This window comes from Mandrillus leucophaeus, unplaced genomic scaffold, assembly GCF_000951045.1.
Source record: "Mandrillus leucophaeus isolate KB7577 unplaced genomic scaffold, Mleu.le_1.0 Scaffold902, whole genome shotgun sequence".
NCBI classification, from domain to species: Eukaryota; Metazoa; Chordata; class Mammalia; order Primates; family Cercopithecidae; genus Mandrillus; species Mandrillus leucophaeus.
Window position 1 is genome coordinate 282,175 of NW_012109831.1, and position 14,103 is coordinate 296,277.

Here is a 14,103-nt window from a genome sequence, read left to right on the forward strand (position 1 = left end):
TGGTTTCAAGCAAAACTCCCATCTTGGCCTTGCAAGTAGCTGAGGCTACAGGTACATGCCACTGTACCCAACTCCTAATTTTTTTTTTTTTTTTTGAGACAGGGTCTTGCCCTGTCACCCAGGCTAGAGTGCAGTGGTATAATCACAGCTCAGTGCAGCCTCGACTTCCAGGGCTCAAGTGATCCTCCCACCTCAGCCTCCCAAGTAGCTGGGACTATAAAAGTGCACCACCATGCACAGCTAATTTTTGCATTTTTTGTAAAGACGGGGTTTCTCCATGTTGCCCAGGCTTGACAGCTCCTAATTTTTCAGGTTAGCTTTCTATCATAAATCATTCCATAGGTCCCAAGTTTACTTAATTTACTGAACTTTAGAATTTTAAATGTATAGTTTTGCAAAATGTTCTCTTACACCCATTTACTTGCTATACTAACACTCTATTCCAATGCCTATATTCCTCAAATTAGTTAACTGTCAACCAGAAATGTTAGCTTCCTTATCTTCTAGTAAGCAACCAACAAGACAGAAAAAGGTCTATCTTATATTAACTCAATGAAGTTAATATGAAGTCCAACTTAGAAAATGAAAATGTGGCTGCGCGCAGTGCCTCACGCCTGTAATCCCAGTACTTTGGGAGGCCAAGGTGGGTGGATTACAAGGTCAAGAGATCGAGACCATCCTGACCAACATGGTGAAACCGTGTCTCTACTAAAAATAAAAAAATTAGCCAGGCATGGTGGTGGGTGCCTGTAATCCCAGCCAATCAGGAGGCTGAGGCAAGAGAATTGCTCAAACCCAGGAGGTGGAGGTTGCAGTGAGCTGAGATGGCGCCACTGCATTCCAGCCTGGCGACAGAGCAAGACTCCATCTCAAAAATAACAGAAAATGAAAATGCATTTCCCACAGCTAGATTTTAACTCTGAAAAAGTAAAAAATAACTTGCTAATACTGTTTATTGACAAAGACAGTAACATTGAAGAGAGTTATGGTTTTCCAAATTAATTTCCTAGCATTAATTCTCTACCTCTTCCTCTTTAACAGAATCTCTCCCCAATACAACTATATACCTCAGTATAAGCCAACACCATTCCAGATTGAGAAACGTGATTAACCTAAGGGTATTTACTGGTGACTGGTTCAGGAACTAGCCTATGACCCAATTCTGGCCAAAAAAAATGGGAATGAAGTTTGCTAGAGGTTTTTGAAGAAAGTTTCCTCTATCCAAAAACAGTGGCATGGGAAGAGATATTTTTCCTCTTCTTTTAGAAGTTGTTTATGGATATGATGCCTGGAATCACTGCAACCATTTTGCTACTAGCCTGAGGATGAAGCCAGTCCCAAGGATGGCAGAATTGAGCAATATATGGCTAAGCAAAATACGGGGTTTTTACTGACATTGTTGAACTCCTGAAATCAACTAACTCTATTAAATGAGAAGATAAAATTTATTATTTTTAAAGCCATTTTGAATTAGTTCTGTTGCTTACAGCTGAAAACATATGAATTAAATATTTTATAAAATACGTCCCAGAACATCAGAAAAAAAGGTTGTGGCTAATTCTATAAATGTCTATTAGCAGTTCAACATAAATTAGACCATATTGAGTGACCCTGTTGTAGAAAGGTCACTCTATCCCCTATGGAAAAAAAAAGCCTAATACACATGTAAGAACAGAATCTAAAGCAATATATTTCCAGCACAACAATTCCTTTAGGCAAGACCTTTTTCAAAGCAATTTTCATTCAGATTTTTAATTTTGATTCATAATTGAATCTTTCTTAAGTTTAAAAACAAATACTGGCTGGGCACGGTGGCTCACACCTGTAATTCCAGCATTTTGGGAGGCTGAGGTGGAAGGATTGCTTGAGCCCAGGAGTTCAAAACCAGCCTGGGCAACCTGGAAAAACTCTATCTCTATTTAAAAAAATAATAAATATTTAAAAATAGTTAATAAATAAAAACTATCACAATATTTAAGATTACACAGCTGCATGCTCTGGATTTGTTGTTGCATATCCTCAGGTAAGGACAGGCAATCTGGCCCACAAATAGAACATGAGACAGGAAGTCCAAGTATGGATAAGGGTAGATGGTATTAACTTTGGCTTTGTGTTGATTCATCAATACCAAGTCATAGGGCAGTTTTCATACTGATATGGGACATGCAAAACGGTATGATTTGGCAGGTTGGACATAGCCTACTGTCTCTTTTATTAAAATAACGAACTTTAAAAATCAGCCAGGTGTGGTGGTGCATGCTTGTAGCCCCATATACTTGGGAGGCTGAGGTGCGAAGGCTGCCGTAAGTTGTGATCACGCCACTGCACTCCAGCCTGGGCAACAGAGCAAGACCCTGTCTCAAAAATAAATAAATAAATAAATAAATAAAACAATGAGATAACCCTTTTACTTTATGTGAATTTACAAATATGCACAAGGAACAATACATACAACATATATGGGCAAGCAATGTGGAAACTGATCTTTAATAAGGCTTGATGGCTCACTTTACCTTGTTAAAAGTCAAGTCTTACACATGGTAAAATTAATTGGTATAATAACACACTGGATAACTTAAAACTCTCCATTTGGCCCTGTGCTATGTAAAACTAACCTAATACACTGTGAAAAACTTATTACTCATTTCTTTTTTGAGATAAGAGTCTCGCTCTGACGCCCAGGCTGGAATGCAATGGCGCGATCTCAGCTCGCTACAACCTCTGCCTCCAGGGTTCAAGCGATTCTCCTGCCTCAGCCTCCTGAGTAGCTGGGACTACAGGCGCGCGCCACCACGCCTGGCAAATTTTTTTCTTTTTAGTAGAGATGGAGTTTCACCATGTTGGCCAGGCTGGTCTCGAACTCCTGACCTCAAGTGATCCACCCGTCTCGGCACCTCAATGTGCTGGGATTACAGGTGTGAGCCACCGTGCCCTGCCTACTCATTTCTAGTTGTTCAAAGTTTCAAAAACAACTTTTACTCAAAACCATATAAATCTTGCTAATAACATTAAGCATTGCATTTTTTTTCATTACTCCCTTTGTTACAATAAGTGTCCAGCCAATTATCTTCATAAGTTTAGAGGTCACATGCTGATAATAAATAATATTAACATTTTAAAGCTTAAGTCACAAAATGAAGCTAGTTGGATCCATGGGCCTAAAATTAACAAAATACTTGGGCACTGGATGTTTAGGGAAAAAAGATACAAGCTGGGCATGGTGGCACATGCCTGTAGTCCCAGTTAATCAGGAGGCTGAGGTGGGAGGATCACCTGTGCCCAAGAGTTTAGGCTGCAGTGCGCCACTGCACCCCTCAGTGACAAAATGAGACCCTGTCTCAAAAAAAAAAAAAAAAGAAAAAAGATACGATGGAAATACAACAGCCTGGCCTCAAGAAACTTATCTGGTTAGGGAGGTGAATTATATTTATGAAATAATTAAGTATCATAATATAACACATGATACCATGTCAAAATAACAGAGATAGCCCTACATACAAAGGGGTACAGTGCTAGAATTTTTGGAGAAGGTTTTAAGAAGAAAGGGGGACTCAGATAGGATCTTCATTTAAAGATGGGGGTGGGAGGGGCATATTCTACATAGGAAGCAGGTTAAGCAAAAGCTTGAGATAGGAATGAGCAATCAGGGTATAGGGTTAGAAGGACTCGACTATAAGTATGAATAGAAAATTAGTAATAAGTTATAAATATATAAATTGGTACCATATTACAAAGTTTAAGAATATGATCTCTACTTAAAAGAAATTAAGAGCTGCTGATTATTTTTGAGAAGAACAGTAAAACAATGAAAATAACATTTCAGTAGAACTAACCTGGCTGAAGAATTCAGGACAAACTTACAGTGAGGGGAAGAAGAAATCAGAAACAGAGCAACCAGTTAGGACGTACTGGTTAAGAACCCGGGCTTTAGTTAGGCAGACAGACCTGCTCCGCTACTTGGTAAGTTACTAAACCTAAGTCTCAGTTTCCTGTCTGTAGAGTGGGATAATAATACCGCCAATTTTATAAGGTTGTTGTGTGGCTAAAAGAATACATATAAAATCATTTAACATAGTACTTGGACTACAATAATTGTTCAACAAATGTTAGCAACTATTACTTTCATTACAAATCATTTCTAAGGTGCGGTATTGAGGAACTGGACAAGAGGCAATAGAAACTAAAAGGAAAAGATGACTTGGGTTGACATTTCCATAGACTCGTGAAAAATGTTATAACTAGAAAAGACCCTAGAGAACACTTCCAAAAAACAAAATGGATAAAATGTGGCCCCAGTAAACACTGGGAAGGAAGAAAAGAATGGGGCAAAATAGCTCAAAGGTTTTGACTGCAAGAGTATCCAAAGAGGTAGATATGGGATAATTACATGTTATCAATAAGAAGCTCTAAATACAACTACACTTATTGGGTACACACTATATGTCAAATACTGTACCAGATATTGATATGGTACATTTAATCCCCACAAGTCTGCAAAGGTAGGTGTTAGTTCAATTTTACAGAAAACAGATGCACAGAGAGGTTAAAGTACTACCCATATAACACTGGGCAGGATAAGAAGCAAGGGTAGTTTTGTAATCTATGTCATCTATTTCCAAAGCCTGTTTTCTTTCTACTATACTCAGGCTATCTCCCTCTTTAATACCAATAAAAAATTGTATCATATCACATAGATACATTTATATTTTTCTACCTACCTTATTAAATATGGCAATCATAAACATGTCCTATCTTTTCTACATTCTAAGAAAAATATAAAAGTATTCAGCATCAGCTAGACACAGTGGCTCACATCTGTAATCCCAGCACTTTGGAAGGCCCAGGCGGGCAGAACACCTGAGGTCAGGAGTTCGAGACCAACTTGACCAAATGGAGAAATCCCATCTCTACTAAAAATACAAAATTAGTTGGGCGTGGTGGCATGTGTCTGTAATCCCAGCTACTTAGGAGCCTGAGGCAAGAGAATCGCTGGAACCCAGGAGGCAGAGGTTGCGGCGAGCTGAGATCACGCCATTGCACTCCAGCCTGGACAACAAGGGTGAAACTTCGTCTCGGAAAAAAAAAAAAAAAAAAGCCAGGCACAGTGGCTCACACCTGTAATCCCAGCACTTTGGGAGGCCGAGGCGGGTGGATCACCTGAGGTCAGGAGTTCGAGACCAGCCTGGCCAACATGGTGAAACCCCATCTCTACTTAAAGTACAAAAAATTAGCTGGGCGTCGTGGTAAGCACCTGTAATCCCAGCTACTCAGGAGGCTGAGGCAGGAGAATTGCTTGAACTTGGGAGTCAGAGGTTGCAGTGAGCAGATATCACGTCATTGCACTCCAGACTGGGGGACAAAAGCGAGACTTCGTCTCAAAAAAAAAAAAAAAAAAGCATTCAGCATCAAAACAATGAGAATAAATTTTAAAAGCATTATCAAATGAGAGAATCACCATACTTCTAGTGAAACATAGTTGGATACACCATACATTATATTAAATGAAAGCAATGACTAATCTTTTTCAATAAGAAGACAAAAAACTGGCATAGCTTTTACATCATTTGATTATATAAGCATTTGTCCCAAACGACAATATAATTAAAAACTGACACCTAGATCATAAAAGCAACATATTACTACACACAGGAGAAGTCTTATTATATAAGATGAATCCAAATGTGCAGGGTTAAAAATAAAAATTCAACCACAGAAGGCTGCTTAACCTGTTAACAGTAAAGATCATGAACTGGCAGATGACCTATTTCTTCAATGTAGCTCTCAGCAGGTATGTTCCCCAACCATAGGGCCAGTGTACCAGTTTTCCACCAAAATGTTACTTAATCTAAATTGTGCCAGGTTGAAAATACCAAGTATGTCAGGGTAAGCAAATAAGCTTCTTCAAAACAACCTTTGTGTCTGGCTTCAAAGTCAGAAGATACTTTACCAGGTTGTCCATCAAACTATGTAGTCTAACTTCTAGACTAGTAGGTCTCAAAATGTGATCCAGAGTTTCCAAGACCCTTCAGAGGGTCCAAGAGGTCAGAACTATTTTCATAGTATCACTAAGACATTATTTGCCATTTTCATTCTCATTCTCTTACAACTGTACAGTGGAGTTTTCCAGAGGTTATAACCTGTAATATGTCAATACACTCAATGCAGGAGCAGACATGGGAATTTAAATGTCTTCTATTGGCCAGGCATGGTGGCTCACACCTGTAATCCCAGCACTTTGGGAGGTGGATCATTTGAGGTCAGGAGTTCCAAGACCAGCCTGGCTAACATGATAAAAACCCGTCTCTACTAAAAATACAAAAATTAGCTGGCCGTGGTGGTGGGCGCCTATAATCCCCAGCTACTCAGGAGGCTGAGGCAGGAGAACTGCGTGAGCCTGGGAGATGGAGGTTGCGGTGAGCTGAGATCACGCCACTGCACTCCAATCTGGGCCAAAGAGTGAGACCCTGTCTCAAAAAAACAAACCCAAAAAAGTCTTCTATGAAGCTGGATAGTAAAGATGTCAATGCCATTCTTCCCACTAATTCTTTTCGCTTTTAGAAAATATAGTTATTTTTTCATTTAGAAAAGTTACGCTAGGCCGGGCACGATGGCTCACGCCTGTAATCCCAGCACTTTGGGAGGCCCAGGCAGGCAGATCACGAGGTCAGGAGATCGAGACCATCCTGGCTAACACGGTGAAACCCTGTCCCTACTAAAAATGCAAAAAAAAAATTAGCCGGGCGTGGTGGCACATGCCTATAGTCCCGGCTACTTGGGAGGCTGAGGCAGGAGAATGGCATGAACCTGGGAGGCAGAGCTTGCAGTGAGCCAAGATCGCGCCACTGCGCTCCACACTCCAGCCTGGGTGACAGAGCGAGACTCCGTCTCAAAAAAAAAAAAAAAAAGAAAAAGAAAAGTTACGCTAAAATATGTTTGCCAGGCATGGTGGTGCAGAAGGATGCTGAGGCACAAGGATCACTTGAGCCCAGGAGTCCAAGACCAGCCTGAACAACAAAGCAAGACCCTGTCTCAAAAAAAAAAAAAAAAAGCCACATGTATAATGCTTTATTATTTTTTAATGAATTAAATATATTTTAATTTCTCAGTTTTATTCTAATACTACAAATATCAATAGATATAATCCACTTAAAGAGAAGCCCTTTGAGGTCTTCTAATTTTTTAAGTCTAAAAGGGGTACTGAGACCAAAAAAATTAAAAACCACTTTTCTAGACTTTCCTATATTCATGTTTTGCCATACAAAACTTTTCATTTTCTAATTATCTATGGAAGAGATGTTGCTGCCCTAAAGATAATTTCAGGCTGGGCGCGGTGGCTTATGCCTGTAATCCCAGCATTTCGGGAGGCTGAGGCAGACAGATCACTTGAGCCCAGGAGTTCAAGGCCAGCCTAGGCAACATGGCAAAACCCTGTCTCTACCAAAAAATAATTTTTAAATCTTTAGCTGGGTGTGGTGGCAAGCACCTATAGTCCCATCTACTAGGGAGGCTGAGGTGGAAGGATCATTTGAGCTCAGGAGGTCGAGGCTGCAGTGAGCCATGATCGTGCCACTGTACTCTAGCCTGAGCAACAAAGCTGAGACCCTGTCTCCAAAAAAAAAAAAAAAAAAAGATAATTTCAGAAGTTTGTCTTGATAAGAACAAAAAAAAAAGCCAACAATTTTAAAAAATTGTCTATTAATTTAAAAAGGAAGTTATTACATTTTCCTAAAATGAAAACAATAACAATGTCAAAACTAAAGTGCTGAGCTAACAAGACCACTAGCTACAACCTTTGTGCATCAGTTATAATCAGTTGTGTATAGGAAATCCTCAAAAGACCAAAGGTGAGGCTCTTTGAGAGGCCTCTATCCAGCTTTGCTACAGAATAATCCCAATTCCCAAATTTATAGCAAGACTAACCAGGATGCTTATAGGCGATTCTCTGTTCTACAATCTTAACATTTCTACACAAAAGTTTTGTTGTTGTTTTGTAGAAATGGTATCTTTACAAAGCTATTCTGATCTAGACCTCCCGGCCTCAAACGATCGTCCTGCTTTGGGCTTCCAAAGCACACTGGGATCACAGGCATGAGCCACCACACCTAGCCAACAATAAAAAGTTTTATGTTTCATCTGAACAGTTCAGTATATCTACTGCTGCCAGGAAATACACAAACATTAAGATACTAAACTCCCATTTGGATTCAACTTTTACATTACTGTGACTGTAGATACACCAATCCATGCAGTTATTAGGAATCTTCAGGATGCATGATGTTAGTTATTGAAAAGACAAGCTAGAGGGAAACATCTTTGAAAAATAGTTTTTGAGGCCACTAGAAGCAATAATAGATAAAATTTTGCATTTATGGCTCAGTCTAAAATTAAGATGAAAGGCTAGGCGTGGTGGCTCACGTCTGTAATCCCAGCACGTTGGGAGTCCGAGGTGGGCAGATCACTTGAGGCAAGGAGTTCAGGACCTGCCTGGCCAACATGGAAAAACCCCATTTCTACTAAAAATACAAAAATTAGCCAGGCATGGTAGCATGTGCCTGTGTAGTCCCAGCTACTTGGGAGGCTAAGGGACAAGAATCCTTTGAACCCAGGATGCGGAGATTGCAGTGAGCCGAGATGGCGCCACTGCACTCCAAACTGAGCGACACAGCGAGACTCTGTCTTGAAAATAAAGATGAAAAAAACATATAAAAATATTGGCAACATTACAGTTAAGGGCCCTAAGTCAACAAATGTCTAATTCAAAAGCTATTTAGCCCTAGGCTACTACAATAGCCAAGCAATGAATTGGGCAAGGACCTTAAGTAGAAAGGCACCTAAAGACTAGAAGGAAACAATGCTCCTTATTTATTAATTCAACATATACTGACTAAATTGTCTACTACTTGCAAGACCCTGAGCAAGCTAAGAAGCTCATGACGAGGTGGGAAGCCAATTTCATAGGGAGAAGTACACATAAATAGTACAGTAGCTTCTCTAGACAGAATGGAAAAAATTTCATCTGAGAAGTGCTAGAAGAGTAGGCCGGGCGCAGTGTCTCACGCCTGTAATCCCAGCACCTTGGGAGGCTGAGGCAGGCAGATCATCTGAGGTCAGGAGTTTGAGACCAGCCTGGTGAAACCCTGTCTCTACTAAAAATACATAAATTAGCTGGTGTGGTGGTACATGCCTATAATTCCAGCTACTAGGGAGGCTGAGGCAGGAGAATTGCTTCAACTCAGGAGGCAGAAGTTGCAGTAAGCCAAGATCGTGCCACTGCACTCCAGCCTGGGCAACAGAGTGAGACTCTGCCTCAGAAAAAAAAAAAAAAAAAGGGTTTAGAGAACATATTCTGAGACTGAAGGCGTCTGACCTGGGTCCTAAAAACACATACATATAAGATTTCAACATGTGACTATTGCGAGTGAAAGGCATCCCAGGAAGAGGGAAAAAAGCATACATTCAAGGAACAGCAAACACAAAATTGCTTCTATAGAATTTATGATGCACTCCAGGAGGAGAATTAACTAGAAAATTAAGTTGGAAGCAAAAATTAGAGGGACTTATATGACAGGGTAAGCAATTGGGGGATTTTTTTTATTTATTGGTTTTTTTGTTTTATTTTGTTTTGTTTTGTTTTTTTGTAGGCAAAGGGAAGCCAGTGGGAGGTTTTTAAACCCACTGGAAGATTTATCATTGTAAGATAAGTCATCAGATGATTCTCTTAACATTACTGTGGCTTGAACAGGATAGAAATGGGAGAGCAGTTAGTACACTATCACAGCAGTCCAGGAAGGAAATAATTAAGAGCTTGATGTGGGGTGGGAGCTAGGAAAAACCTACAAAACATGCTACAACCGCTTCACTAATGATACAGTTTTAAATATTTTGAAAACTTAATTTATCACATAAAACAAGATTGACATACACACTATTTCCATGAAAAACCATTCACTTCATAGGCAGTGTTTCATCATACTCAAGGGTGCTTCCTTTTTAAAAAGCTGTTAGGAGTAACTAACCATATTCTACATTAAAGCTACAAAAGGGGTAATAAAGAACAGCATATGTATCCTTTCAGTATTCTCAATAGAATCTCAGTATGCACAATTTCATTCAAGGATGAACATTTTAAACTCAAAAGTTTATTTCCACGGAAAATAAAGTTTGGATCATAATTTTCTATACAACCTTATAAGACACACGTCTCCATATAGTTTTAATAGTCAACTTTTCTTAAAATTATTTTTGGACAACTCAACTTGGCCAGTAGTTTTCTACTAGGCTAATATATTTCAACCATAAATGCATTCTTCATTTTATCCCCTCCTCCCTACTCACCTCCCACCCAACAAATTCCCTTTGTATGTCTGCAAGGCAAGATACTATGTAATGCAGTATAATTCTAAGGCAGTTTGAATATATAATTCTTACAACAGGAATCTAGAATTATTAACCTTATTTTTTACAATAAAAGTACCAGTGATGTACTAAATTTCTATTCATATGTATGACAAATGTATCTAATATGCTTTACCATTAGGGGGAAACAAAGGGGAAAAGACACAATAGATGGGTGGCAAATCTTACAAACTTTACAAAACACTGAAAAGCTGCATCTGGATTGCAGTCACAATTACAAAAGCAAATAAAGAAGGCTCTGAAATGAAGGAAGAGAAAAAAATCTTAAGTGATCATCAAGAGTGAAAAAGGTTTATTTCAATATTAGTTTTTAGTACAGCACCATTTAACACTATGACTAATTGAAAAAAAAAACAGGATAATTCACTGTTTGCAAGGACACAGGAAAAAATTTCTACATACCTTCTATAAGACAGTTACACTTCTTCACACTTGCATGGCTCAAATCCTTTCAAACGTTTCCAAAAATACAGTCTTATAATAAGCGAGGTTCCCCAATGACACACATTTATTCTGTAGGCTTAGCCATTACACGTTTTAAAATACATAAAGAATTCATCCTCGACAGAAACAAGGAGTCACAAAGGCTCTCTACTTATTCAGAATCATTACATAAAGCACCATCTGTAATTGCAAACAGTGTTTGATAAAATCTGACCGCTAATTATCATAAAATGGGGTAGACTTTAAAAGAAAAAATCAACTTTTCCATTTTGCCTTCCTTTTCCTTTCCTACCAAATACACAAAATGTCTGTAATAGCGTCAGACAGAGCTTTAAAATAAAAATCTAGTACTATATATGTATATTTTACATTACGTGTATAGGAACACATATGTACATGTCACATATTCACAGGAAAGAGAAAGGTTCCCTCGTTTATGGTTTTTTGTTTTGTTTTTACTTTGGGAATTCAAGTTACATTAAACCCTATCCCATAAATTAAGTTAAATCATCATTAAATTAAAGAGTAATAAAATATTGCACGTAGATCTCTCTGAGCGACTATATTCTGAGAAGGAAAACCTCAGACTAAGACCATGGCTGAATACGAACGCCCAATCCCTAAAAAAAATCACTAACCGGCATTTGTTTCTGCAAGAGAAAAAGGGAGTCTTACAGTGAATAATCACATAACTCAGTTTCAGAAGTTAACCGGGGTAAAACACAACGAACCAAATTAGACAAATGTATGAAAGGACAAGCTTTCAAAAATTCGCCCAAAGTGAAAGACTGGTTTTAACCCCGGGATATAAAACATCCTTTGCAGGTAGAAGAGTCTTTAATTGAAAAAGAAAAAAATAAAAGTGGCGGGCACAAGAAAAACCTGAACGACACGCAAAGGCAAAGTAAAAAAATGATCATTTAAAAAAGGAGTCTCTCGTCCCACCCCCACTTCCAGCCCCCACCCCCACCTTCGCAGGACAATAGGTTCAGGGTCCTAACTGCAAACTTTAAACGTGTAAACCAGAAGCAGTTTTACCGCAGCTGTAACTGCAAATCTTCCCCTCATCCCGAACCTAGCGCATCCAGCAATACTTCTGCCCTGAAAACATCACCAAGCTCTTGGTAAATACAAATCAGACCCATCACGAGATTTTTTTTTTCTCCCAAGTACCTGGAGGATCCATTTCAATATAAAATATCAGTTCTGTCGAATAGGGCATCATCACCTCCCTCCAGTCTGCGTCATCGCGGTCCATACTCCACACCGTATTGTACATCGCGCTGTCAGGGGCAGGACGTCAGGAGATATATAGAAGGCATATATTTTTTATCTGGTATTTAAAAATCTAAAAATATATATCTGCAAAAGTTCCACAGGGAAATGTACTTCGGGGTTTTCAACGGCCAGCGCTAGTCCAGCCAAACTACCAGAACAGGGTCCTCCCCCTCTCTCCTACAGAACCCAACAAAATGCCCCCGAACTTTCAAGCTATGGGCTTTTCTCCTCAGAGGGTTACACAGAGGCTTTGGGGACGGAGGGCAGAGGTGTTAAAAATCGGCTTCCCAAAAATCCTTTCTACACAGTCGCTCTCTGGAGAGAAAAGCTCCCACCGCCTCCAAATCTTTCTGCGGAAGCCACTTTTGTGTCCTTCGGGGGGAGAATGAAGAGGAAAAAAAGAACACGTTGGGAGAAAGCCGGGAAAGTGACAAAGGAAGGCAAAAAAGGGGGCTGGAGATTGCGTTCAAGTTTCGGGGTCCCACTGGTCTGCAGAGAGCGAACCCCGCAGGGGCCGGGACTCCGGCTCCTCTCCGGTCGGGCTCGGAACCGAAGCTGCCCCAGCCTCGGGAATGGGGCCGGCCAGAAAAGTCCAGTCAGTTCGGCTTGTCTGGGCGCTCCTGCTGGGGTATAAGAAGCAACCCGCCTGCACCGACTGCCCTCACGCTTTCCCCCGACTCCAGCCACTAGAGTTTTATTTTAACGGCGCGGAGGGGACACCCTCCCCGCCCCACGCTGCCCACCCGCTGAGGCGCCACCCAACCGCGCCTGGAGGGGTAAAAGCAGGCATCACTACCGCCCCTTCCACGCTGTCCCGCCTCGAAGTACCGCGATTCTGTCAGGTGCCTGAGAACACCTTCAAAAAGCTGCCCTCCATCTCGACTTTCACGTCTCCCCACCGCTCTCTAGGCTTCGGCTCCCCAATCAGCCATCCGCGCTCTCCCCTAGCCTCAATCAGAATGGTACGGCCCGGGCGCTGGCCGCACTCCAGGAGTCAGTGCCGGGAGCACGCGAGCCAGGCGGGGAGGGAGCGGGGCGAGGGAAGAGAGGCAAGGTGGGTGGTGATTGGCTGAGGCCGGTTGCCGGAGCCTGGAGCCTGCGTCTTTTGTCTGCCTTGCTCCTGCGAAGGAGCGGGAGACGGCTGCGCGCCCCAAGCGGGCCAATCAGGAGAGAGCCGGCGCCGGCCGGTAAGGCGGCGATTGGTCAGAGCCCAGTTACTAAGCGGGACAAAGGCAGAAGGGGAAAAGAAAAGAAGAGAAAAAAAAGAAAGAAAGAAAGGAAGAAAACGCAAACGGCGGTTACTGACAGGCTGGGCAAGCGCTCGGGGCCTCAAGCTGCCTGGAGACGGGCGAGGCTCCCGCTGAGGCTCGGTCCGCTCGGACTAGTGAGGAGAGGAGCCAGGGAGGACCTGCTGGCGTGAGACGCCTCTGCCCGGAGACTGGCCGCGGGGGAGGGGAGCGGATACAGAAGGGGCGCGTACTGTCAGTTGGCGGGGCGCGCGCTCTTCTGCTCTTTAGGAGGTCTCCGGGCAGACACCTTCCCTACAGACTCCTTCACCTTGCTGGGACAGCCCTCCCCGCACCCTTGACAAGTTGTCAAAGCAATGGTCCCCAAACCCCACTTGCAGGAACCTTACCGCTCAGTGAGACGATGTGCCCCTGGCTCCTGCAACCTTCTTGGCTGCTACCTGAGCCCACTCCCTGCTTCTGCCCTTACGCAGTTGGGCATTTCTGAGGGAGGTATTTCGCAGTTCCTCCGTGCTTGCAACCCAAGGACTTTTGAACCCAGAGGTAACTCCCCATGCCTAAGATAGTGAGAGGTGTCAGCAAGCCCTCCAGCTGGAGTGCTCAAACCAAAAAAAAAAAAAAAAAAAATTTTTTAAAGTATTGGAATTACAGTGCATGTGTAATTTCTAAGATAAATCACAGGTGTTGGGATCTCTCACCAAAAGGGCTCTATTCTGTT

The 14,103-nt window shown here is 41.6% G+C and overlaps 1 protein-coding gene across 3 annotated transcripts in view; it reads right to left on the bottom strand.

The window, feature by feature from the left end:
- The window catches only part of PIK3R3 (phosphoinositide-3-kinase, regulatory subunit 3 (gamma)), a 153,760-nt gene that overhangs the window by 93,729 nt on the left and 45,928 nt on the right, over positions 1-14,103 (bottom strand). Inside the window, exons 1-2 of one of the 3 annotated variants that reach the window (XM_011969755.1) lie at positions 12,882-12,972; positions 12,034-12,143 (exon numbers count right to left, since the gene is read on the bottom strand). The exons of 1 other annotated variant lie outside the window; for it this stretch is intronic. In XM_011969755.1, the coding sequence (XP_011825145.1) occupies positions 12,034-12,143; positions 12,882-12,928 (157 nt within the window). In that variant the 5' untranslated portion in view covers positions 12,929-12,972. Of the gene's footprint in view, positions 1-12,033; positions 12,973-14,103 lie in introns of those variants that run through there. One more of the 3 variants, XM_011969756.1, reaches the window with a different exon arrangement.